Source organism: Pelecanus crispus, chromosome 1 (genome assembly GCF_030463565.1).
Source record: "Pelecanus crispus isolate bPelCri1 chromosome 1, bPelCri1.pri, whole genome shotgun sequence".
Taxonomy (NCBI): Eukaryota; Metazoa; Chordata; class Aves; order Pelecaniformes; family Pelecanidae; genus Pelecanus; species Pelecanus crispus.
In genome coordinates, this window is record NC_134643.1 from 83,783,642 (window position 1) to 83,808,478 (window position 24,837).

General features: G+C 46.3%; 1 protein-coding gene across 1 annotated transcript; it reads left to right on the top strand.

The window, feature by feature from the left end:
• Window positions 1–1,230: 1,230 nt before the first annotated feature.
• Window positions 1,231–24,105, top strand: LOC104034825 (uncharacterized). Its single transcript, XM_009487932.2, has 2 exons — window positions 1,231–1,980; window positions 24,013–24,105. The coding sequence occupies exons 1-2, from the start codon at window positions 1,231–1,233 to the stop codon at window positions 24,103–24,105; spliced, it is 843 nt and encodes a 280-aa protein (XP_009486207.2).
• Window positions 24,106–24,837: the final 732 nt, after the last annotated feature.

Consider the following 24,837-nt stretch of genomic DNA (forward strand, 5'->3'; position numbering starts at 1 on the left):
GCAGGGCGGCGGCCGGCCCTGGGGGAGCGGGAGCGGCGGCGAGGTGCGCCCCGGCTCGGGAGCGGCCGGCGGGAGATGCCGCGGGCGGGGGGGGGAGCTCCACCGGCGGCCGAGCCCAGACCGGCCCGCCGGGCCGGGCCTCGCCTGCCGCCGCCTCCTGCACCCCGCGCCCGGCCGGGGGGGGATCCTCCGCCCGCCGCCGTGAGGAGCGGAGGGCAGGGCGGGCCGGGGCCGGAAGGGTTACAGCCATGGAGGCCGGCCGGCCGCCTCCCGGGAGCCGCAGGAACTGGCGGCGGGGCGGGCCCCGGGCGGGGGAACTGCCCCTCCCCGCGGCCGCCGGCCGCGCCGCGTCCAGCCGGGGCTGTGCCCGGCGCCCCCTCCGCCCCGCCCGGGGCGGGCCGGGGCCGCGCTGCCAGCCGGAGGTGAGGCGGGCACGGCGGGTCGCCGGCGCCGGCCGCGGGCAGGTGGGGCCGGGGCCCGGGCCGCGGGGGCGGGGGTTGCTTTTCCCGCAGCGGCGCCGCCGGTGCTGCCCGCGGGGGAGGGCGGCGGGGCTCGGGAGGGCCGGTCGGGCGCCGCCGCCGCCGCCGTTGCCAGGCCCCGCCGCTGCCTGCCGGCCTCCCCGCTCTGCCTCCTCCCCCGGCTGCCGGCAGCTCCTTCCCTGGCCCGGCGCCCCGGCCTCCCGTGCCCCGGCCCAGCCCCCGGGGGAAGCTGCCCGCCGGCGTTGGGGGCGGGCGAGGGGTGCGTCCCCTCCCCAGCGCCCGTGTGGGTCGGGGGTGACAGGGGCGGCCTCTCAGGCGGGTGGCAGGGAGCCAGGGAGGACGGAGCCGCTCCCGGCCCCTTCGCCTCTCCCCTGGAAGTGGCGGAGCCGGGACGGACGCGGCACCTGGCCCGGGCGCCGTGCGGGGCGGCTGCGGTGGTCAAGCTGGGTGGAGACGAGGGGGTGCGGCCCGTGGCTAAACGTGTTGGTTGTGTCTGGACTCTCCTTCTGTCCCAACAGGTGATGGGAGCATGACTGAAAATGAGGGGGAACTCCAGCGAGATGGGCCGGAGGCAGCTGAACCGCGTGGGGCCGTTTCGGACTTTTTCATGAGGGAAGCTTCTCCTCTGGGCTGCGACCAGGAAGTGTCTCATCCGAGGCCAGACCTTCTCTCCCCAGAGACGGGGCTGGAGAAGACTTCTCGCTGCGGCTTTCGGAAGCGGAAGGAGACAGTGGTGCACCAGCGAGCGTTCATGGGAGAGAAGCCCTACATTTGCATCGAGTGCGGGCAGAGCTTCAACCGCAGCTCCGACCTGATCCGCCACCAAAGGATCCACACCGGGGAGAAGCCGTACGTGTGTGCTGACTGCGGCAAGAGCTTCAGCCGACGCTCCCACCTCATCCAGCACCAGCGCGTCCACACGGGTGAGCGGCCGTACCAATGCAAGGACTGCGGGAAGAGCTTCAGCCAGAGCACCCACCTGGTGCAGCACCAGCGCAACCACACTGGCGAGAGGCCTTATGTCTGTGCCAAGTGTGGGAGGAACTTCTACCAGAACTCAGGCCTGCTCCGCCACGCCAACTTTCACACGGGCGAGAAACCCTACAAGTGCCCCCAGTGTGGGAAGCGCTTCAGCGACAGCTCCAACCTCATTGCCCACCAGCGGCTCCACACAGGCGAGAAACCCTACAAGTGTGCTGACTGCAACAAGTGCTTCAGTGAGAGCTCTAAGCTGGTCATCCACCGGCGTGTCCACACAGGCGAGAAGCCATACTTGTGCCCTGACTGTGGAAAGAGTTTCAGCCAGCGCTCACACCTTGTCCAGCACCGTCGCACCCACACTGGGGAGAAGCCCTACAAGTGTGCCGAGTGTGGGACCTGCTTCAGTGACAACTCTACCCTCATCCGTCACCGTCGTACCCATACTGGGGAGAAACCTTTCAAGTGCTCCCACTGTGGGAAGAGCTTCAGTCGCAACTCCTACTTAGTCTCACACCAGCGGGTACACGTGTGGTAGGCAGCGTCACTAGATGTGGTCCGGGGGTGATCTAGGATGCAGCTCCTGGTCCAGGCCTGTCCAAAATGTGCCTAAGGGACAAGGGGGTGGACAAGGGTGTGACTACACCAGGGCCGCTGGATTATTGGCAGCTCACCAGAGCAATGTCTTTGTCCCATGTTGCCCTTTTCAGTCACTTCCTCCTCCCAACACACCTCCGGCATGGACAGAAAGTGAGCAGTGGTTGTGGCGGGTAGTTCTGCATCCCAAGGCCCTGTCATCCTCTTTCCCCGGTACTAGAATCAGATGCCATCTGCCACATGGCCAAGGTGCAGATGTTTTCTTCCGCCTCCCCGTGAGAGGTGTCTGCCTGAGAGCCTGAGGAGAGAACGCACAACGTCAGGTCTCATGATGAGAAGCTGCTTGGTCATGCAGCGTACGCATGTGTGGTTGTGTCAAGGGAATTAAGCTGGGAGATGGGGTCCTTAAGGGGCTTTGTTCCACTCACAGCTGAAATGTTGTGACCTATATAATATTGCACAGGTCTATGGAAGCTCACCATGCTTGTGGTCTAAGCCAGCTGTGTGTCTCATACAGCAGTCAGGAAGGTCAAAGCTAAGTAAGTGAAGTGGGAGACTCTGAATTATGCTAGACAGTGTGCAGGCCAACTTGAAGCACAGGCAAAGACCACCTCTGCTTGTAGAAGGAACATGTAGGCATACCCTGAACCAGAGAAGGAAGGCATGCCTGCAAAAGTTTTCTGCAAATGCTGCTTGGATGGTAGGAGCAAGGGAGCTGCCAGGATAGGGGCATGGCCCGTTCTGGAATCTCAGAACTGGTGGGTAACTGATGTAGAAAACTATCATACCTGGAGGCTTAAAAAAAAAAAAATCAGAGTTACACTTGCTGCTGCTAAGACAGTGGTATGCAACTTGACAAGTGTATGGAGGTCACCTGTGAGTTTGTACTGGCAGCCGCCTCTCTGCAGAATTCAGATTTACAGATCTGGTTCAAGTGGGCTGGTGTAAGCTGTGTTGCAAAATGGGACAGAACAACAGTGTCCTAGGACTGACCTGATTCCATACCAGTATTTCTCAAGTCCCACTTTGACCAATGTGTGCGTGCGTGTGCATAAATAACGTCTCTATATATGTATTCACATATGTATGAACTAGCTTTTATACCGTGTGTCTTCACACTCACATGTGAGCAATCATGCGTGCACACACCATGGCAGTGGTCAAAATGGCCAGCTGTGTGGTACTATACCATATCAGTACTTCTCAAAATGCTAAACATACTGTATATACTAGCATTTATCAATAAGAAGCTGGGAGAAATAGGGTTTGTACCAAAACATCTGAATTTTCACATCAGGACATTCAGTTTTACACTGATTACATTGTGTGTGTGTGTATAAGATCTGGAATTGAGTTGGTTTATTTATATATCTATATAATGTGTGGCCCTTATGGTTGCAAGGAATGACTTCTCAGCGTAGTGCTCTCCCCCTCGTTTTACACGGGTACATATCAGTGGCAGTTGTAGGATGTACTCCCCTCATGGTTTTAACTACAAGGAATTGCAGTTGCAACACTTTGCATTGTTTATATTTTTTACTTTTGCTGCTGGTCATTTTAGTGACAAAACCTGACTGGTGTTCTTATCAGGCACTGCTGGAGCTTAGAAAAGATTTCTGGTTTTGCAATGTACCTTACTAATCCTCCAACTGGCTCTGTGGCTGCAGTAGATCACTGGAAAAAGGAATGCAGACTGAAGCCAGTGAAAGGACTGGAGCTGTGGTGGAGAAGAGATGAAGGAAATAAAGATGCTAAGAAGATCCATGGATTTGAGCAGCTGCTGGCCAGGGATGCTTGTGAATGGCTTGCTCTACAGAACTTGCTACTCTCCAAGGGATTGCAGGGATCCTTTCTGCAAGCCCCAAGCCAATTCTTGACACTCAGCTGCTGATAAAATGTTGTGTTCATATAGTTTAATAAAAAGGAGCTGTAGGGGGAGCATGAAATTGTTTGCAGCTCCTAGAGGAACAAGGCACCTTTATGTGCAGCTGCTCAGGGAAGTAGAAGGAGCTTTCAGAAATGGGGTGGGCTTTGTTTACACAGGAACCAAAGCCTTCATTTGCAAATGCACATTTTTGCTTTTAGCTTTGTGTTTGTTTGGTTGGTTTTTGGTTTTTGTTTTTTTTTTTTTTATTTTTATGAACAGCTTCAAACCAATGACTTCTTGATTTCTATTCCACTTCTGGCAAGTGGTTTGGAAATGGGACTAATGGTCATCTAGTTGATTCCAGAAGCATCAAGATTTTCATTTGCTAGCAGACTTTCAGAAGGGATACTACAGCTCTCGGTTGGTAGGCTCATTTTTAACTGAATTCAAAGGTTATGCTGCGGTCCAGCTGTAGAACTGATAATTTGTGTGGGTCTGACGCATTCCAGTTCAAGTTTCCTAAAGGAAATCTACAGCACTAGAACTGTTTGGCTGAGAAGTCCTGTTTGCCAGCGAAAGGCATCTTGTGAATGCAACTTTTCTTTTGGCAATCTGAACAGAGTTGCTGTAGCAGATCAGTGAAATGGAACCCAGGTCTGCACACAGCTGAGCTCAACTCAAAGGGAAACCTTCTCACATCGAGATTCTGGTTTGAGAAGCCAGCTGCCCCTGAATATGCCTTTGCAGCAGTCCTCAGAGCATTTCTTTTCCTTTCTACATGCTTTGTGAAGTGCTTGTGTGTTAAGTGTATACTTAACAGTGCCCTATAAATTCAAAGGTTCAATGTGCATTTATTTTTAAGATCTTTATGAACTTATTTAAAACTGTATGCCAAATCGTAGTGGCCTTACGGTTCACAGCACATTGCCAGTCTTAGTGGCTAGGATTGGATTACTCACCAGTGTAAGCACATTTCTGGAGTTCCTTTCCACAGCCGCTGTTAGTTTTCCCTGTTCAGCGTCACTTGGCTGAAATAATTCACTTCCCCTAGCCTGTCTGCCCTTTACTGTTTGTGATCATCTAGCTGGAGAGGAGAATGTGGGCACCGCACTTCCTTTGCTGTTGCAGAAGTTACAGGGTTATGTTCCTCTTCTTCCAGGGATTTTATCACTTGTGGGCAGCACAAACTCATGAGCCAAATTCAGAAGGCAGAGGTATGGGCATGTGGAAAAAGTCAAGAACCAGAAGGTTTACTTTCACAGCAGCTAGCTCACTGGCTTCTCTACCAGCTGTCTCCTCCCTCAGGATTATAGTGGGAGACTACTGGAAAAAGCAAAAGGTAATTAGCTACTATCGTTCCAGCAGACCATTCGAGCACACTCCATCCCAGACCCGTGGTCACCAGCTGGTGCCCAGATCCTCCTGCCAGCTGAGGGAGCTCTGTAGAATACTGTAAATTCCTGTTGTGCTAACGGTGCTTAGATACTACAGTGAGACTATGGCACTTTAGAAATACCTAAGATAGACAAATGGATGAATGACGTCTCTGAAATAAATTTTTTCACCCTAGTGTTCTTTGTTATCCCATCTTTCTTTCCCTCTTTCCCTCTTTCCCTCTTTCCCTCTTTCCCTCTTTCCCTCTTTCCCTCTTTCCCTCTTTCCCTCTTTCTCCCTAGAATGACCTTCTGAGCATCAGTTTCTTGGCCCCTGGCAGGACCAGGTTTGGAAATACATGGGTCATCCTTCAGAAGGATGACTATTACTTAGCACAGCTGCTGTGCAATGCAAGTAAGAATCTGGAGGTGAGGGTTATTCTTAGAACTGCTCTTCACTTTCGTCTAACATTTCTGCATGAATCTGAAAAGCCAGAGGATGGCACACAGTGCTCACCGTTCATTTACAAGAGAAAGTGGCAGAACCTTATTCTGCAGTGACACACCATCCTGCTGGTAGATGAACCTGGTTCTAGCAGAGCTGCAGCTGCTCTGAGGAGACTACCTCCCCAGTTCTGTCACCTGGGTTGTATGGGATCCAGTTTTCCATTCCCCTGCTGACAAAGTGTATGTAATAGTGATGACTGAAATACAACTTCTTTTACATTCCTCTTTACTTCATTGTTTATGACTGGGAAAACAAATTTATTTTGATCTTGGCCAAGAGGTGTGTTTTATGTGTTTAATAAATTTTTAAAAGTATTTAGTGTGTAATCTCTAAAGCAATTTTTGAGATATATCAAACAAACAAAACTGCCCTTGCATGCACAGCAAACTCTTCTTTCTGGCCCCGTTTCCCCTTTGCCCCAGCAACACTGGTCTGAATAGCCAGAGACACAACAGCAGGAGCCTCCATCTCTGGAAAAAAAGGAAAATACAGGATATTTGAGGAGATGGTGCAGAGGCCAAAAGAGGCATCTGCCTTGCTGCTTATGGCCTTGTGTCCCATGCTTGGAAGGGCCTTCAGGTTTTCCATGCCAAACCTGATATATCTCACAAGTAGGTTGATCCACCTCTCAACTGTCCCTTCCCTTTTCTCATTCAAGTGCTTGCTGGGTTTCTTAGTAGAAAATGCATGAATCCACCTGATAACACTGCTTTTGCAGTCCTGATGGACTTTGACAGCTGGCTGGTTTTCTTCTCACAGGCCTGGCCTGTTTGGGACACTCATGTGAACAGATGCCTAGGAGAAAGCCTAGGAACCAGAGAGCATAGGAGCCAGAATTTTTAGGGGAAGCAAAATTTTCCTCTTTGTTCCTGAGGCTTGCTATGCAGGTATCTGTAGCTGCAGAGAGCTGACTCTGTGCCTGGGGGACATGCTGGGTTGGGTGGGACAGCATGGTCAGAGCACAGTGACCCTAAGAGGGTAAGCGAAAGCACCCATCAATTAAAGCAGGCCATCCCAGGTCCAGACATCCTCACAGATGCAGAGAGTACAAAGATGTGCAAACTCCTTTGTTCTCTTCCCTTTGGCACTCTCTGTGCAAAGCACAGCTCCATTGGATGTAAAGGTCAGTGTTGCTTAGAAGAGGCTTGTCTGAATAGCCATATGGACAGGCAGTTCAAAAATAACTCTACCACACCACAGTAAACCTTGGCTGCACAGCCTCAAGGAATTGACCAAAGTAATCTTCATCCAAAAAAGCAAAGCTACTCGCAGAACTCGCAACAAGCCTCGGGGGGCCAGACCAAGTAAGGTTCCTGTGCTTGGAAATACAGCTGACAAAACTTCCTTGGAAAGGTTTCTGTGGCAATACTGCAAGCACAACTGGCCTGCACAAGCTGATCTCCCTGCCCTGGGCATGGGTAAGGGTAAGGGTAGCGGCATGGCATTATCAAGACCATGTGAGAGAAAGAGTAAGCAGAAGAGATTGAAATGGGATGCACAGCTAGGAAGAAAGACTAGGGAATTGGTTTTCCTGAAGCTGCTGGGAAGACGAGGTGATTTGGAGGTGGTAACAGCTGCATGGGAGAAGGGTCACCATTCTCCAGACCCCGCAAGTAATTGCTCCCTCATAACTGGACGACTTTTTTTTTTTGCTTTCCAGAGCTCTTGCAATTCTCCTGCTGCTGGTCATATGTTGCTTTGGGCTATTGCCTGCTATGTCTCTACCTCAAGCTGACCATGACCAAAATACTGTTGAACTCTACCTAGCTATGGTTCAGGTATTTGCACTTTCCCATCTTTAAGCACAGAACCACAGAGGAGGTTTCTCTGTGTCGGTCCCTATTCTGTCGATGTTTTCCCTCACAAAAGGGCAGTCTCTCCTTGCTTGCCGCAAATCACCCCAAAGCACATACAACATGCATCTGTCTTTACAGAAGGCAGAGCCTTTGACCAGTCTATGTCATTTGATCTACCTTTTCCCAGCCTTAGCAGATCTTTTCTAGGATAGGGACTGAGAAGTTGCTTCTCACAGCTCTGCACCTGGCTGTTGTGCTTAAGAAGATGCCTCTTTGCTGGTCAACTGCTTTCTTTTCTTGCCTTATTTCTTTAACAGCTGACCTTTGATTTCTCTCTCTACCTTCAGGCAGGTGCAAATACCAACAAAACAGGAAAAACAGAGTTGATATACAGTGTGTGTTAGAGAGATTGCAGACATCTTCCCAATTTATTGGACATACGATCAAACCTTTATGTGAACCTAGGGTCAAACAGGAACCACAAGCTGCTTTATTGGAAAAAAAAAGATAAGATCTTTTAACAATTATCACAAGAAGGGAGGCAGCAATGGGAATGCAGAGGGCAGGGGGATGAAACAACATTTTTCCTTGTGTCTAGAGAGAAAAGAACTGAAGTCACTGAACATGAGTCCTCACATTCTTAGAAAGTGGAAAGAAGATGGCAAAATATGATGGGACTTCTTCTGAACCCTTGAAATCTAAGGAGTTACCTAGCATGGTTGACAGTGATGTTACGTGTCAGGCCTATTCTGAGCACAGAGGTTGGTGTGAGCACATTCAGAGTTTGCCTTAGGGCAGCCACGTCCTGCCTTAAGCCTCAGGCACTTGCTTTCATTTGGCTAATGTGTGATGTAGCTGCTAGTGTTAATGTAAGTGTGGTTTTCAACTGCACCTTCCACCTCAGTGAGCCGCTAATGCATGTGAAGAAAGAGTGAATTCCTTTCTCAAGAAATGTAACCTGAGAAGATCCTGAAATTCCTCAGGCTTTAAAGCTCTAGATGCTTCACCTTCATTGCCATCAGCACACAAACCAGCCAGCTCCCAGCAGCAGCACTGCTGGGGAAGGAAGCAGTGAAGTACCAAGTCACAAGTAGGAGGGGGAGAAAAAGGAAATGGCGGGTATTTAAAAATACTCAACCCAGGAGGCATGAACCATGAACTGAAGAGAGAAGCCAGAAGAAACCCAGATACACAGGAGAGAATGAATAATTACAGATGCTCCCCTCCAAGCCTATGAGTAGGTGAAAATCATGTCACTGCTGCTGTGATTGTGTAGGTTAGTGCTGGTGCATCACAGAGTGGGTATTGTTTTTTCGACAGCTGAGAAGAAGAGGTGTTCTTCTGGAATACATCTGCAAATTGGTACCTCTCTCCGTAACATGAAGCTATGGGATTCCTGTCTGTGAAGAATACTCTTCTATTCTCTTGCTTGGTGCTAGCATAGCACCCATATCTGCAGTACCCTTCCAGCACTTAAAAATCATGGTAACTTTCTCCCTAATCCACAGAATAAACAACATACATCAGCTGATAGCAGACACTGCCATTAGCTTTTGTTGCAAAACTGTCATGTGAAGGACTACCGAAGTAAAGCTTGTGTGAAGATGTTTTGTGCTGGCATCTGTGCACATGGAGGTTTGCTCTCGTCGCTTATGAACATGAGCAAAGGATCTCTGCATCCTCATTCACAAGGCTTCTTCAACTGGCTGAAAATTTCGTATTTCTTGTAGCAAATAGGTGTGTCCAAGGCTGGGCTTTCACGACTTCCTGCAGTTGTGAACAGCTCTCGCTGACTTGTGCCAGCAGACTACATTGGAAGGCTGAAGCTCTTGCCATCCCCAGCCACCCGCTGGGTTATTTTTAACCTGGATTGCTTCCCTGATCCAGCACTCAGCTCCACAAACAGCAGGCTTGGCACAAGTGAGGGAAAATTGCAGTCTGGGGCGGGTGGTAATGAACATCCAAAGAACTCAGCGGTTCCTTAAATTGGTATTGCCACCATGCAATCCACGTCATGAAACAACAGCCCTGGGGGAACAACAAGTTAAAAGAAAGCAGAACAAAGGCCTTAAACAGAACTGTACCTTTTTTTGCATACAAGAAATATTTCTGGAGGAGGACCAGCTTAGGAATCTTTTATTTTCCAAATGTGCATTATACAGTTGGAATCGGTGCTCATCTCTTGCTAAGTACCTTTGAGGAGTGGAGCTGCCAGGTGCGTACTACCTTGCTCAGTCCACTGAAGCTGTGGTTCCACCTGCATTTCTTTCAAAAGCAAAATGAGTGTCCCTCATCTCCTCCTCTGTGTGTCCTCGTGGTCATTTACTCCCATGCTCTGCTCACTGTGCCAGTGCAGTTGTGTGTGCAACTGCATCATGAGTCAGATTGGAAAGTTTCAGTGCCTGAAGAGTAATAGTTCCCCACTCTACCCTCAGCTATTTTTAGCCGGATCAGTTCCTGATCCAATCCGCTGTACAGACACACTAACAGCTGTGTCAGTATGACAGGCAGAAAATGTTTGAGGGGAGGGGAGGAGAGGCTTAGATGAGTTTAATCATCACTGGTACCAAATGGGAAACCTCAGTCATCAATGATTGCTTTAAATGCCCAGCGGCAATTATTTAAACTTCTCTACAGCCACCTGTCTTACTCCTTATGCAACAAACAAGGCCTAGGGAACTTCACAAGTCTGGGCCACAGAAACAAAATGGCATTGTGCCTGGTTTAGCTGCACCTTTCTCAGTGAATCAAGGGAAGCTGAATGAAGGGAGCCTAAACAAGTCTGCTGGTGTGTATAGCAGCGAGGGTTCCTTATATCTTGCTTACCTGCTGGTAGTTTTGTCAGCCTGTGCACTTAAATGTTGAGTCCTGCAGAGATCAAAGTTTGCCGTCTTAGTAGTTTGTCTGGACACCAGCCATGAGCAGTTATCAAGAAGTGTGCAAAATGTGTTTAGGAAATGCTCTAGAGATGATCTGCTGGCATTTTAAAGCAACACGTGGCTTGCTTTGAAGTGCTCTAAGTATTGCGGCACAAAAAAACAAATGGCACCTTCTCTGTTCTGCAAAACAGTGGTGTGTTCATGTTCATATCCTGAAGCTCAGGGTAACCCCAACTGCTTCAATGTCTCTTCCTGCTCCCTTCCTCCATCTAGTTGTATTGGGTTTGCGTGGCAAGGTTTTGGTAGCCGGGGGGCTACAGGGGTGGCTTCTGTGAGAAGCTGCTAGAAGCTTCCCATGTGTCCAATAAAGCCAATGTCAGCCAGCTTCAAGATGGACCCACCACTGGCCAAGGCTGAGCCAGTCAGCAATGGTGGTAGTGCCTCTGTGATAAAATATTTAAGAAAGGGAAAAAAAAAAAACCCCGAAAACAACAGGACACAAACTGCAGCTGGAGTGAGGAGTGAGAATATGTGAGAGGAACATCCCTGAGACACCAAGGTCAGTGAAGAAGGAGGGGGAGGAGGTGCTCCAGGTGCCGGAGCAGAGATTCCCCTGCAGCCCGTGGTGAAGACCCTGGTGAGGCAGGCTGTGCCCCTGCAGCCCATGGAGGACCCCATGCCGGAGCAGGTGGATGTGCCTGAAGGAGGTTGTGACCCTGTGGGAAGCCCAGGCTGGAGCAGGCTCCTGGCAGGACCTGGGGACCCATGGAGAGAGAGGAGCCCAGGCTGGAGCAGGTTTGCTGGCAGGACTTGTGACCCCACAGGGGACCCACGCTGGAGCAGTCTGCTCCTGAAGGACTGCACCCCATGGAAGGGACCCACGCTGGAGCCGTTCATGAAGAACTGTAGCCCATGGGAAGGACTCATGTTGGAGAAGTTCATGGAGGGCTGTCTGCCATGGGAGGGGCCCATGCTGGAGCAGGGTAGGAGTGTGAGGAGTCCTCCCCTGAGGAGGAAGGAGTAGCAGAGTCAACGCATGATGAACTGACTGCAACCCACATTCCCCATCCCCCTGCACTGCTCAGGGGGAGGAGAAAATCAGGACTGAGGTTGAGTCCGGGAAGAAGGGAGGGGTGAGGGGAAGGTGTTTTAAGATTTGGTTTTATTTCTCATTACCCTACTCAGTTTTGATTGGCAATAAATTAAACCGATTTTCCCCAAGTCAGGTCTGTTTTGCCCATGACTGTAATTGCTGAGTGATCTCCCTGTCCTTATCTCGACCCATGAGCTTTTTCGTTGTATTTTCTCTCCCCTGTCCAGTTGAGAAGGGGAGTGACAGAGCAGCTTTCGTGGGCACTTGGCATCCAGCCAGGGTCAAACCACGACACTAGTACACACTTGCAGATTGGGTAAACAAAGAAAAGTCCTTAGCGAGTTGTGGCAGCTTGGCTTTTTCTCATGTGCTGTTGCCCTGATCCGAAAGTTTGTTTTCTTGGCACAAGTGGTTTGATGTAAGATGGATAGACTTTGGGTTCTGTTGTCTTCTTCCCTGAACCTGTTGCTGCTGGGATGGTCTCTTCTTCTTCCTTTTGTCCTTCCCCAGTGGTGTGCTCTGACAGACAGCACAAGGGAAGGGATGGGGAGTCAGGGCTGATTTCCTCCTGTGTTTATGGGCACCGTTACCCTGGAGTTATCTTGCCTTCTGTGGGGAAAGCATCTTCTCTTTGTGTTCAGAGTAGCGGGTTAAGACCAGAGAACTGGTACATCCTCCAGCACCCAGAAGTGGGGACTCATTTAATTAGGGAAAGAAAGGTCTGGTGTCCGGACATCTGTCCCCTGCCGCCTCCTGTCCCAGCCGCAGAGCAGACAGCAGACAGAGATGGCAGAATCTGTGTTTCCCTGGCAAGGAAGACCATCTGAAGTGGGAGGAGCAAGTTCCTCCTCTTGCACAGGCTTGGCTGAGGAGACAGCGGAGGAGAGCAGCCAGAGCTGCGGCAGGACGGGAGATCCCAGGGGCATGGAAAAGAGAAAGAGAAAGAGGAAAGAGGCCAATGGGAGGGATTGCTGTGCTGGTAATTTTTCAGGGAAAAACATGGTTTAGGATAAATTTCTTACAAATACAAGAAGCACAATTTAATACTGTTTTTTTCAATAATATGACCTATCTATAAGTTTAATTAAAAATCAACCATACTAAGAGCCAAACAAAGGTAAGTCCTCAGCCCAAAGCAGAAACTGAAATGACTTTCCTTCTTCCTTTAGCAATACTTTGCCTGGTTTCTAAACATGATTGTTAGCTTCCATTTGAGACAGTTCACCATGCGGTCCGGATTAAAGCATTTGTCTCTTGGTTTGGAGTACAGTATTGCATCGCACGCAGCTCGGGTGAAGGAGTGACTCAAGTGAAAACATGTCAGATGGAGCATATGCGACAGACCATGTCTTTCAATTCATGGCTTTCCTAGAAAGCTCGTGAAGATGACAAAGACCTCTGTGGTCTTAGAGGCAGAGACTGAAAGAAAAAAGGAGGGAAGATGTTCCACTGCAAAATGTTGAGGGAAATGTAAAGAGCTGCCTGAATCTAAGCATGTGTCCAGAGCTGGACTCTGTAGACAAAGATGCTAATTTTGTACTATTTAATGATACTACATCAAAATCCACAAAAAAAAAAAAAAAAAGCTTAAATTCCAGTTAGTCAGCTCCTGCTGACACATTATATAGTGGCCAAATAACATGCCTGAGACACATACTAAATACTGACCACTTCCAAAAGACAGTTAGTAATTCTGAAGCATAATTTAAAGATGGGAAGTATAATTAACAATCTAGAGATTTATTCAGAAACAAAAAATCTGCTTAGTCAGTTAAAATTGCTTACTGGGGTATATGACATGCTCCTCCTATAGGGTGCCTGAGCCATTGCTGCTGTGGGCAAGGAATGATGGGGATATTGTTAGATGAAGACTTTGCTCCACCCAAAGGCACAAGTACAGAAAGGATTTATAGAATCATACAATAGTTTGGGTTGGAAGGGACCTTTAAAGGTCATCTAGTTCAACCCCCCTGCAACGAGCAGGGACATCTTCAACTAGATCAGGTTGCTCAGAGCCCCGTCCAGCCTGACCTTGAACGTTTCCAGGGATGGGGCATCTACCACCTCTCTGGGCAACCTGTTCCAGTGTTTTATGACCATTGCATGCAACAGTAGTGACTTCAGCCTAGATTCCTCTCAAAATAATATGTAGCGTTGTCAGCCAAAGAAGAAATGCCACGGCAATGATGGTTCAGCGAAACACCTGACCTCCTGCAGCATTTACTTTAAGACTGCAGAAAAAAAGGATACGCAAAAATCCATGATTTCATCTGCTGTCAAGAAAAAAGTTTTTGAGGAAGATAATGAGAAAATTATAAGGAATACTGGCATGTTATCTCTTTAGATATGCAGCCTGTCTCTTGGGAGAGTGGTCTTGCGGCAAGTACAGGAGTAGCTGGGAGTGCAGGAATGCTACTGTTTGCCTGGGGACTGGCTGCTTTGAGGCTTGGTTGGCCAGAACCAGAAGGGAAATGCCATGCTAAAAGATTGGTCACGGATAGATGGGGGAAACCAGAGCAAAGATGAAGCAGAAAACTGGCATGGCAATTGTTTGGGGGCTGGTCTGATTGCAGGCACCAATGCGAAAGGTATCCAAGGTGATTGCCTGTTGTTTAGGTGATTTGATATGGATTTAGCAGGCATAAAATGGGGTTAAAAGGGAAAACACGAGGCATCTTTTTGTTTCATATGTTGGTGTTTCTGAAGGTGGAACTCTATGGCACAATCGCTCTGGCAGCAAGCTTTGTGTCCTTACCTGATCGCAACCAATCCTTCCTACCTCTGAGCAACAGCACATTAGCATCCATTCTTTCCCCCACATTGTTCAACAGGGAACTATTTACAACAGGGCAGTTACACCGGACATTGAGTGCCTGTAATGAAGACGGCATTCAGCTGTGGTACGTGGCAGGGGGATGTGAGGAAAGGGTTGAAACTGGAAAAGGGAACCTCTTAAACCGCAGAAGAATTTGTAACATGGAGCCACAGCCCCTGTCACACATACTGAAAAGAAAGGGGGGAAAAATTGTCCCCAAGAAACCAGGTTGACTGACTGATAAAGGTAAACCAGCCCAGAATTACATTCAGGCCAGAGGAAAGAAATGGAGTACATTAATTCAGCTCCATGGAGGGCCAGAACCGTTCAGGTGCTGTTAAAGCCACAGAAGAAGATCCCAATGGTTCAAGTTTACCTGCAGGAGAAAGCAGGCTGTCTGAATCCTGCATGTTTTCCCTGGTAATGCACTGAGTCTAATAAAACCCTGTTTAGTTTTAACTCTTGATTTATCCGAGCAAATTGAAATAAAATTTGAAAATTTGAAAAATTTTGAAATAAAGTCAATTTAAACAGAATCATGATTAGGAGTCAGACCTAAAACATACTGTACTAGCCAAAGGCTGTATCTGTTCTTCCAACAAAACAAAACAAAAAAATGGCTGGCACCAGAAATACGTGGCAGCTAGCCTTGTTCCTTGCTGTGTCAGTGTGTGCACAGCATTCTGCTCACCATCTTTTCCAACATCTTCTAGCAGAGACCCTCCCATCAGCTGAAGCACCTATTTTCTTAGTCTAAGAGAAACTGCAGAGGCCCATGAGTTTTCTTGGAGATCGCCAAGGTCAGACGAGTGATTTCACACATTCATGTGAAGTCGTTCAGAAATTACTTGTAGATGAAGAGTTTTCCCTTCCTTGGGTAGGGTTTTTTGACTCACACAGGTATTTTGTGGCTTCTGATGACTACACGGGATCATTCTCTAGCTTTTCATGAGTGTTCTGCAGTTATTACAGAGGATCTAATTAAGCCCTCATATAACAAAATTAAAGTCTAATGGATTAGCTAGAGTTGCATATGGGCTGTTGCCTGGACTCTTTCAGACCCACTGTCAGCTATCAGTACGACACAGCTTTCTGATGAAGCGTCTCAACGACCTTGCTGCAATATCCCTCGTGTGGCCTTTTCCAGTATTGCACAGGTCAAAAGCTGGAACATCATCTGGCAGAGGAAATTTAACATTCTGCCAGGTTTAGATTACCACACCAATTTCAACAGGTAAGGGAAAAGGCAGAACTGGAGTGGGGAATATTTGGTATTTTAAAACCAAGGGGAACATCTCCCCCCCAAAAAAAAAGCCCAAAACAAAACAAAAAAAAACCCCAACCAGTCATAGAATCACAGAATCATTTAAGTTGGAAAAGACCTTTAATATCATCGAGTCCATCCATAAACCATCTTAGTTTGCATGGCGCATTTGGGTCTGGTTTCCTTCCTTTATTATGATCATGACTGCAGCAGCAAAGTCCAATCTCTGAAACTGTGGACAAAGCCACCGCTTATATATTTAGAGTTTGTCACAGGAAATCAAAAAGCCGTGCAAATACTGGCTTCTTTGATCTCAGAATTGCATTCAGGGTTGACAAGCAGCAAGGGGTAAGAAAACCAAAACAACCCCAAAAAGTTAAATAGAAGGAGAAGAAAACTGGCTAGGAAGCTCTATAGGATAAGAAGTAATTTCATTTAAAAGGGACCCAATGTGAACTCTTTATAATACTATATTCTGACCCGAAGAACTGAGTCTAAATTCCTCTGCCAATATTTCCTCTACTAGGATTATTGAGTAGTTAACATTCACTAATAAATCATATATAAGATTTAGATAAAGCAATGCTACCTGAACCAAATAATAAACAAATAAAACAGGGAAAAAAATGCCCTTGCACATAAATGTCCATTTCAGCTGTAAATCTCACATTTTCCTTTGCAAACAAACAGCATGTAGACTTTTTCTGAAAGCAAGAAATCCTTAAGAACAAATATTTTAAAAACATTGTTATTGTAAAGTTGATAGTAGAAGTGAAAGCTCAGCTTCGTATGTTACATATTATTATCATTGTGGGTAACACCTGATCTAAAAAGATTTTTATCAAACCTAGAGGTCAGAGTTTAAATACTGATGATCCATTTCATACTGCAAAAGTCTCATCCCACCATAATATGCATATTTCATGACTTGACTGCATTAGGTACCATCAACTGAGAACCCACTGTGAATTATCCATATCATTAAGACACAAAATTAAAAATAGAAGAAAGTGTTCCTGCCCCTGCCCTGCAGTATAAACCAAAAATATTGCACATTTATTTACTACTGTAAAATCAGCCACCAGAAAACTCAATTCAGAATACTCCTTCCTCTTACAGAGATACAACATTTGAGAATGGGCTATTACATTGTTTTCTAATTACATATTTATACATTTATATTTATAGTAATATGTATTATAATCAAATATGTATATTTACATTGAAACATTTATTTATAAATAAATTTTGCTATTTCAGAAATTGTTTTTACAAATTTTCAATTTTTCAATTTCAATTGTTTTTACAATTTCTTTTTCAATTCTTTACATTTTTCAGATTATTACACATACAGGTTTTCCACATAAGCAAGAAGAAATACAAGAAAAGGCATAACCACAAGGACATGTTTTGCCTAGAAGAGCTACGTAGCCCTGGATGATACACGTCATCACAGCAACCTATCTCCTGCATAGTCATTTGAAGTTTCACAGCTCTAGTTCAGATTAAATACCAATGACCTGATTCATTCTTACAATGTATTTCACTGTAAATAATTGTAAAAAGCACATTTAATACCATGACTCAGTATGCGAAACATCTTCTGCTCCTCCTGGCCAAAGCTTGCTATGCTTCACACCTACCTCCAGCAAAGGCTAAGTGTCAGTGCAGCTGATAAACAGCCCCACGGCTTCATAACCAGGCTTCTGACACTCACTTTTCCCAACGATTAACGTTTGAACTAGCAAAGGGACCAGGATGATTTGCCATCAGTAACTGCAACAAGGAAAGCACCCCCAATTATATTATGTTTCAAAATAGCATCCCATACCCCAAAAATATAATTCATCACAAACACACCACAAATTTTCAATTTACAAGCCTTTGACTTTTGTGGGGGTGAAAACGAGTCCTGAGGAATCTATGAAAGGTCACAAAGAAAAGCAAACATCTATTAATAGGCTTGCATGTACTATACAGCAGTCTACCAATACACTGGAAATGTTCACGGGGTCTGGAACTGAAAAAAACCCTTACAACCACTTTTATAGCACTACGATCAAAAACGAGGAAAAGAAGATGAGAGACCACGCTGTTACCAAATCTTTAATTCCTGAGAGTCCCAAGTGGTCAGCATTACATAAAACATTTATTAAAAATGAATGCAATTCCATGAATAACTTGCATGTGTTATGTAAAATATTTATTAAAGATGAATGCCATTCCATGAATAGCTTGCATGCTGCTTAGTTCGAGTAACAACAATGCATTTATCCATTGTAAATGAAGTTCTGTCTTCTGCCCAACGAAATGTCTTTTATACCGCAGTCTATAACCCTTTTCATAAGTAAAGTTTATAAACACATTTTATACAACCACCTTTATATGACATATACTTTAAAATACAGCTTTCATACAAACACATGTAAAAAAGAATAATGCAGCTCATTAGTAGCTCTTGACAAGGGCTCCATGGGAGGGAAAGTAAGTACAATAGAGAGAATAAAATGTTAATGATGAAGAACCTCTAAACCTAGCCTATGTCTGGGAGACAACCATGTTTACATAGGAACATGAATTAGAGCTCAGGTCTATCTCCCACTGAGTTAAACGGCTTCCCACATTGCTCCTTGCATGATCCTATGCTGATTGAATAAGCAATAAGCAAGAAAAAGCAAGAAGGCAGAGAAAGCAACACCAAACTCTGGACACCTTTGGAGGGCCAGAAGCAATAACACAGCATCCCTACATACTTATTTCAAAATACAGCAGCTGTTGATCTCCTGTTGCACATGCTGCCCTGGTGCAGAAGGGGTCTAGAGGAAAAATTTAGACAACTGAAAAAAATCATCCTTAACTTTTACAGACAGGTATCATTACATTAGGGGACCATTTCTGAAGCGAGGTCCCATCTTCAAGTGTTTCTTAGCTATACTGAAGGGTTAGAAATGCAACTTTAAAACCCGCAGACCTTGCTGGATCATTGGATGTAACAAAAAAATTATTTATTCCACCACTTTCCACCTTCTGTACACAGACCCTTCTCTGTCAAGCTCCTTTGCCACCTTATGCACATAGATTTGGAGTCTACAACAGTACACACACGCGTGTGCACACACACACATATAAAATCTGTAATAGTATATCCCTATATCATATAATATCCAATATAATAATATGATATTGGATAGTCTATCCAATAAATTAATCTGCCTTTTTGTATATACACAGTGATTCCTACAGTTAATTAAACTGCAGCTATGCATACACAAATTCCCTTCCCCTCTAACTGAACAAACAAGCTTTTTACAGAAACCACATCATCTGTTATTTCTGATTCTGACTTGCTCATCTTTTCCCTTCTGGGCTTCTGTCTTCTTTGGTCTTAATACTTCATCGTTTCTATTCCATACATCCCTTCCAGAAGACAAACTACAAAATCACAGGAGTGAAACTGCTGATTTTTTGAAACCCCAGCTTTCAGAGAAAGATGTCTTATCAGCACATCCTTATCTTGAGAAAAGATTAACTCTGTATAAAAACTGAAAAGAATTAAAAAATGTTACTTAAAAGCAAGAAGTCTTGCATATAACAAACTGAGAATAAGTCATCAAACAAAACAAGAATAGCCCCTTATTCAAATATTCAAGAAGCATTTCTAGGGCATGATTCACCTACTCTTAAGGTAGACATCTAAAACAGGTCAGATGAATCACTGCCTAACAGTGTCCATTTCTCTCCAGTGACTGTGAAGGGAGCCTGCACCATAACTCAGATGGAGACACTCATATTGTAGCTATTGAGATGTGAGCAGACAAACACCAGCCCCAGTCTTCACCCAGATTGCCTGCCTCATATACACCCCAGTTTCTGCAGGAAGCACCCTGCAGAACCAGGCCCTTGATGGAAGGTGAGCAAAAGCCCTGCCTGGTGCCTTCAACTGCTTGCCTGCCCTTTTCCAGCTTACTCAAGAAAAGCATTCAATGAGAGCTGCTGCAGCAAGTGGGCAGAGCTCTTCTGTCCCATCCCTCCCCTCAAGAACCAAGAGATTTTGGATCGAGTGGGAAAGGAGATTTAAAAAGTGTTTTCCCACCCCCTCTTCCCTGTGAATACAGGGTCAGTCTGCTCATTCTAAATTTTCTTTCCACTTAGATATATTCAGAATGAGACAGAAGTTTCAAAATCAGAAGACAGTTCAAAAGCTCTCTTTGATCTTTATTAAAATACATATTTTCAGATTTGGGGATCAATTTCATGATATACTTTTGACAGGCTCATGGAATTTTTTTCTGTAGTTTCTTGAGGAAATAAGGCTTTTTTATCGCACTGTCAGTCCCCCATTAGTCACTTAGGAACCAACTGGCTCATTTCAATCACATTTAACATGCATGTAGAGGAATTAAAGATAAGCATGCTCCTATAGCCAGAGATCAGCATCTGGGTACAGCAGAGAGCTCTTACTGGCACCTCCATGGGAGGATCAGCAGGGAAAGACCGGCCCTTATCCATGTTCTTTGGCAGTGTGTGTAAGGCAGCAGGTCAAAATATTTGGCTTAGGGGCACTGAATCTGTTGGGAAAGTTGGAGGGACATAAGGATGATTTGGGGGGAAACGGCAGCTGGGAAGAAGGAGTGCTAATAAGCTTCTTTTCTTCAGACTGAAATAACCAACAGCAGAATGTGCCACTTTTGTAATAAAGTGTTAATGGGAATATTGGTAACAATGAGCAAACTATATACTATTTGGGGTCTTTAGACTGTAAGGATTTGGTTCTGTAACACTGCACATGACCAGGATTTCTACTGCTGTCCATTGAAGTAGCTGATACAAGGACTGTCAAGAGCCAAATGTGGGTCTAGATAACTCCAACTGAGCCTGGAAGCTGGTGCTCCTAAAATGATGGAGAGGACTTACACCTGGTTTTTGGTAGCCCTTTCTTTCTAGGAGTTCCTGAAACGCTTGCATCCCATAGAACATGCAGACCTCTGCCTCCTAAGAGAATTTCCAAAGCAGGTTACCAGAAATTAATCAGAAACTAATTAACTCTCCTATGAAAAAAAGCTGAAAGAATTGGGGTTGTTCAGCCTAGAGAAGAGAACGCTGTGGGGAGACCTTATTGTGGCCTTTCAATATGTAGAGGGGGCTTATAAGAAAGATGGAGAGAGACTTTTTGCCAGGGCCTGTAATGACAGGACAAGGGGCAGCAGTTTTAAACTGAAAGAGGGTAGGTTTAGACTGGGTATAAGGAATACATTTTTTATGATGAGGATGGTGAGACACTGGAAGAGGTTGCAGGGAGAAGTTGTGGATGTCCCATCTTTGAAAGTGTTCAAGGCCAGGTTGGATGGGGCTTTGAGCAAACTGGTCTAGTGGAAGGTGTCCCTGCCCATGGCACGGCGGGTTGGACTAGATGATCTTTGAAGGACCCTTCCAACCAAAACCATTCTGTGATCCTATGATCTGAGAGCACCTGAGGAGAGTCAGTGATTTTCCTGAACCTGGGAATGCAGGACAAACCCCAGAAAGCAAGGATGATGGTTTCCTGGCAGGGCTGGGAGCTAAGAGGAGTGAAGTGCACATGCCAGTTCCTGCACTCGGCAGGGCCCGGGGGCCTGGCACCCGTGCTGCCAGCACCTGGACCGGCAGGGCCCCCTGTGCAGCACCCCCTGTGCAGCACCCTCGCTTGGCCCCGGCAAGCATCCCCGCCAACCTCCGCACGGGCAAGTCACCGGGGCTGGGGAAGGGGGTGCCCAGGCTGGGGGCTGCGGGGCGGCAGCCTGCGGCTGGAGAGAAGCGAGAAGCCACCACTGAAACTATGCAGGGGAACAGCAAGCAGCCCGGCTGGTCCAGGTGGGGAGCATGGGCACAGGAGCACATCTGCAGCGATAAGAGGTTTGGAAAACAGTCTCTGGGGAGAAGCGGGGGGAACTGGGTTTGTTGAGTCTAGAGGAGAAGGCTGGAAGTAAGGCAGGACATGATAATGCAGTTGCTGTGCATGAGAGGTTGTTATTAAAAGAGGCAGCGATTACATTGCTGGAAGGACAAAGATAAGATCTAATTGGCTTAATTTTCAGGCAAGAAAAGAAGAAAGGAAAAAAGAAAAAGGCTAGATGTTGCAAAAACTTTCTTTGAGTAAGACAGCACTGGAATAGATTACCTAGGGAGGCTGTGAAACCCACTTCACCGGAAGCTGTAAGAAGTTAACCAAATGTCACCATGCTCTCTCAGTAGAGGATGGACTGCCATGCTATTTTTCAGCCTTTGGAAAGTAAAAGTCTATCTAACCTTTTCAAAAATAAAGTTTAAAAAATCCATACATATCATTTGGGTCGTTAAATGTATGGGTGATAAATAAAAAGTTTAGCATTTGGATAAAAAAACTACTATAGCTTTACAAATCCTAATTTTACTACTGCAAATGCAAGCATTTAAATTCAAAATATCATTTAGATAGCAAACTTTGATCTTTCCTCTCAAGGAAATTGCCTTGCAGTTCTTGAGCAGGTAAATGCTGGCAAGATCTTTTAGCACTACTTCTGTCATACAAGTTACCTCATCACACCTCCTTCCTGTGACCAACATTTCTCCTCTGTTATCTCCTGCTCCCATGTAGTGACCTGCAGGGTTGTGTCCTGCAGAGAAGCCATGGCCACTTCTGTGTTCTTTGGGGCACTTTTATTCCTATTGAAATGCTTGCGGGCTGGGCCAATCTCACAGCAGGATTATACAGTCATCTCTCCACCATCTGAGGTTATGGGGCCATAGGATACCTCAGGCAATGAAAAAACCAGATTGTATGGTTCTTTTGGGACCCACCACAGAGCTGAATACTCCCAACATATAGAGTATACTGAAGCATGCAGAACTTCCCAGTCCATCAGGGGATATTAAGTCCATCAGGACATCTTAACACCATTACCTAAAGGACACAGAGTTAGGGAGGTTTTCTTGAGATGCTGCATGGGTGTCTAATGTTAATCATCTAATCATATGCTGAGTTCAGTCTGACCTTTTACCACCAAATGGTCCCACTACCAATAACTCTGATAAGGTTGGCCAGTCAACCAGCTAATGCCACTAGCACAGCTGGTTAGGGCTATGTGCTGACTGGGCACCTTTGTGGCAGTCCCTGGACAATACCGGGTGGTGTTCTTCAGTCCATCCCATGCAGAGAAATGTAAACTACCCCGACACTGCCAAACATTTCCTCTGATGGAAAATATGCTGCAGTGACACTGGAATGACTAAATGGGCTTTGTAGAGCTTAGTGACTCTGGGTCATAGTGATGTGGGTGATTTGGTGAGACACTTGTCTCAACAGTGCTTTGATATCCACATAGCTTGTGAGCTCAGGCACAGTGCTACATGAAAATGCAGGTAGCCCATGTCTGTTTGGTACACAGGATAAAAGGTCCTCTGGGAGGTGGAAATTTTGGGGAGTGTGGTGCAGGCTGTACTGCAAGGCTTCACCCTCAGGACCAGCAGAGGGTCAGCAGTGACGATGCTGAGACACAGCTTATAAGCCTTGCTGGGTCTGATCTGACTCTCTGGGGAGCCATTCAGGCACCTCTGCAGTTGTTAAAACTTCTGGCTTGATCAGGGCACATTAGCTTGGGCTCTTCACTGTGTGCTTCCAGACCCAAGCTGACTCTGAAACAATCTAGGCGTATTCCTACACGTAAACCCTATGAGGATAAGATGGGCATTCTAAAAGTCAGCTCTGGTACCCTCTGAACCCGGGATAGCATATCCACAAACTGGATAAGCTACCTAGACACATTAGAGGTAGCTCATTTCATTAGCACTGAAAGAGTATTTTGAGTCTTCGAAGCCATGTACAGATATTATCTACTGGGGACATCATGCCTTTGCAAAATAGACTGGGGAGTAAGATTTATCATTGTTTTATGATGAATGTACCAGGCTAGAAAGAGGCAAGCACATTGGTCAAGGACTCAGGAAGTATGTGTCCGGTTCTTAGGTCTGTTTTGGGCCTGATGGGCTGCTTTGTGCAAGTCTCTTCACCCACCACCCTCTTCCCCATCTTGGTTCTCTCCACTTGTATAACTGTGGCATGCAGTTGCCACATGTTGGTGAAAGGCACTGAAGAATCGGCTTCACTCTCATAAATGCTCTTCTTCATGTCGTGTTTGGTGGAATAATCATATCTGATAAGTTTTCTTCCCCTCTATTCCAGCTGATGATGATGTTGCCCCAGCTGAAAATAAGGAGATCCATCATCTAAAAATTCACATGAAAATGAACACACTTTGACATTCACCAACAGAAAGTCCAGATAGGAGAGAAATTCCTTAGGTGCTGTGACTGTGGAAAGGGTTTTGATGTGAATTCTGACCTCTCAGCATCACCTGCTTCACACTGGAGAGAAGCCTGATCTGCATGCTCCTTGTGGGAAGAGCTGGAGCCAGGATTCATCCCTTAGTCAGCATCAATGAACCCACTTCAGCAAGAAATCAACACCTGAATGGAGCATGGTCACTGTGAGTCCTGCACGGCAGGCATTCACTTCTGCACCAGAGATGGGATAAAGGCAAAGATATCCAGGCCACTGTTGGCAGTCTTGCAGGGAACATGAGGCACAACCCCAAACACTACAGAGAACAACCTGACAATGCTCCAGAGCAGTGGGGTAACAGTGGCTGGATGTGAGTACCCTACTAAGATAATGGGCATGGGAGGTCATGTTGTTTTTGTGAGAATCACTAATGAGGGAGGAGGAGGTCCAGGGAACGGGGAATCTTGAAGCGGTGAGAGAGAAAGAGAAGAAGTAAAAAAAGGAGTAGGGTGAGTGGAGTCAGCAGGAAAGCAAACGGCATCTTTGGGGTGTTAAGAGAACTATCTGGGTGCTGGGTTGGTAGTTAACTTGGGCATCTGGAGCACCTTCCCAAAACAGAAAGAAGGCAACGTTATCCTTGTTTCGTTTTGAAAAAGCATACTACAACGTATTCTAGAGTTATTATGAATCATTATTTGCACTTCATTAGTCACTGTTAGCTGTATCCTCTAATCACTTCAGATCCTAGACTGTGCAAGACCTTACAGGGTTTATTTCCCTCACCTTCTGTCCCTTGACAGCAATCAGACATCTAGATGTCATATCCACTAACTTACAGTTGTGACAAGCTAACCTTTAAACAACTTTTTGGTCTTTGTTTCTTTATTCTCTC

Excerpts from the sequence above, each read along its gene's own strand:
- LOC104034825 (XM_009487932.2), top strand. The coding sequence starts at position 1,231 with ATGGGAGAGAAGCCCTACATTTGCATCGAGTGCGGGCAGAGCTTCAAC. Across the intron at positions 1,981-24,012 it reads ACTTAGTCTCACACCAGCGG|CATCACCTGCTTCACACTGG; the intron begins GTACACGTGTGG and ends CTGACCTCTCAG.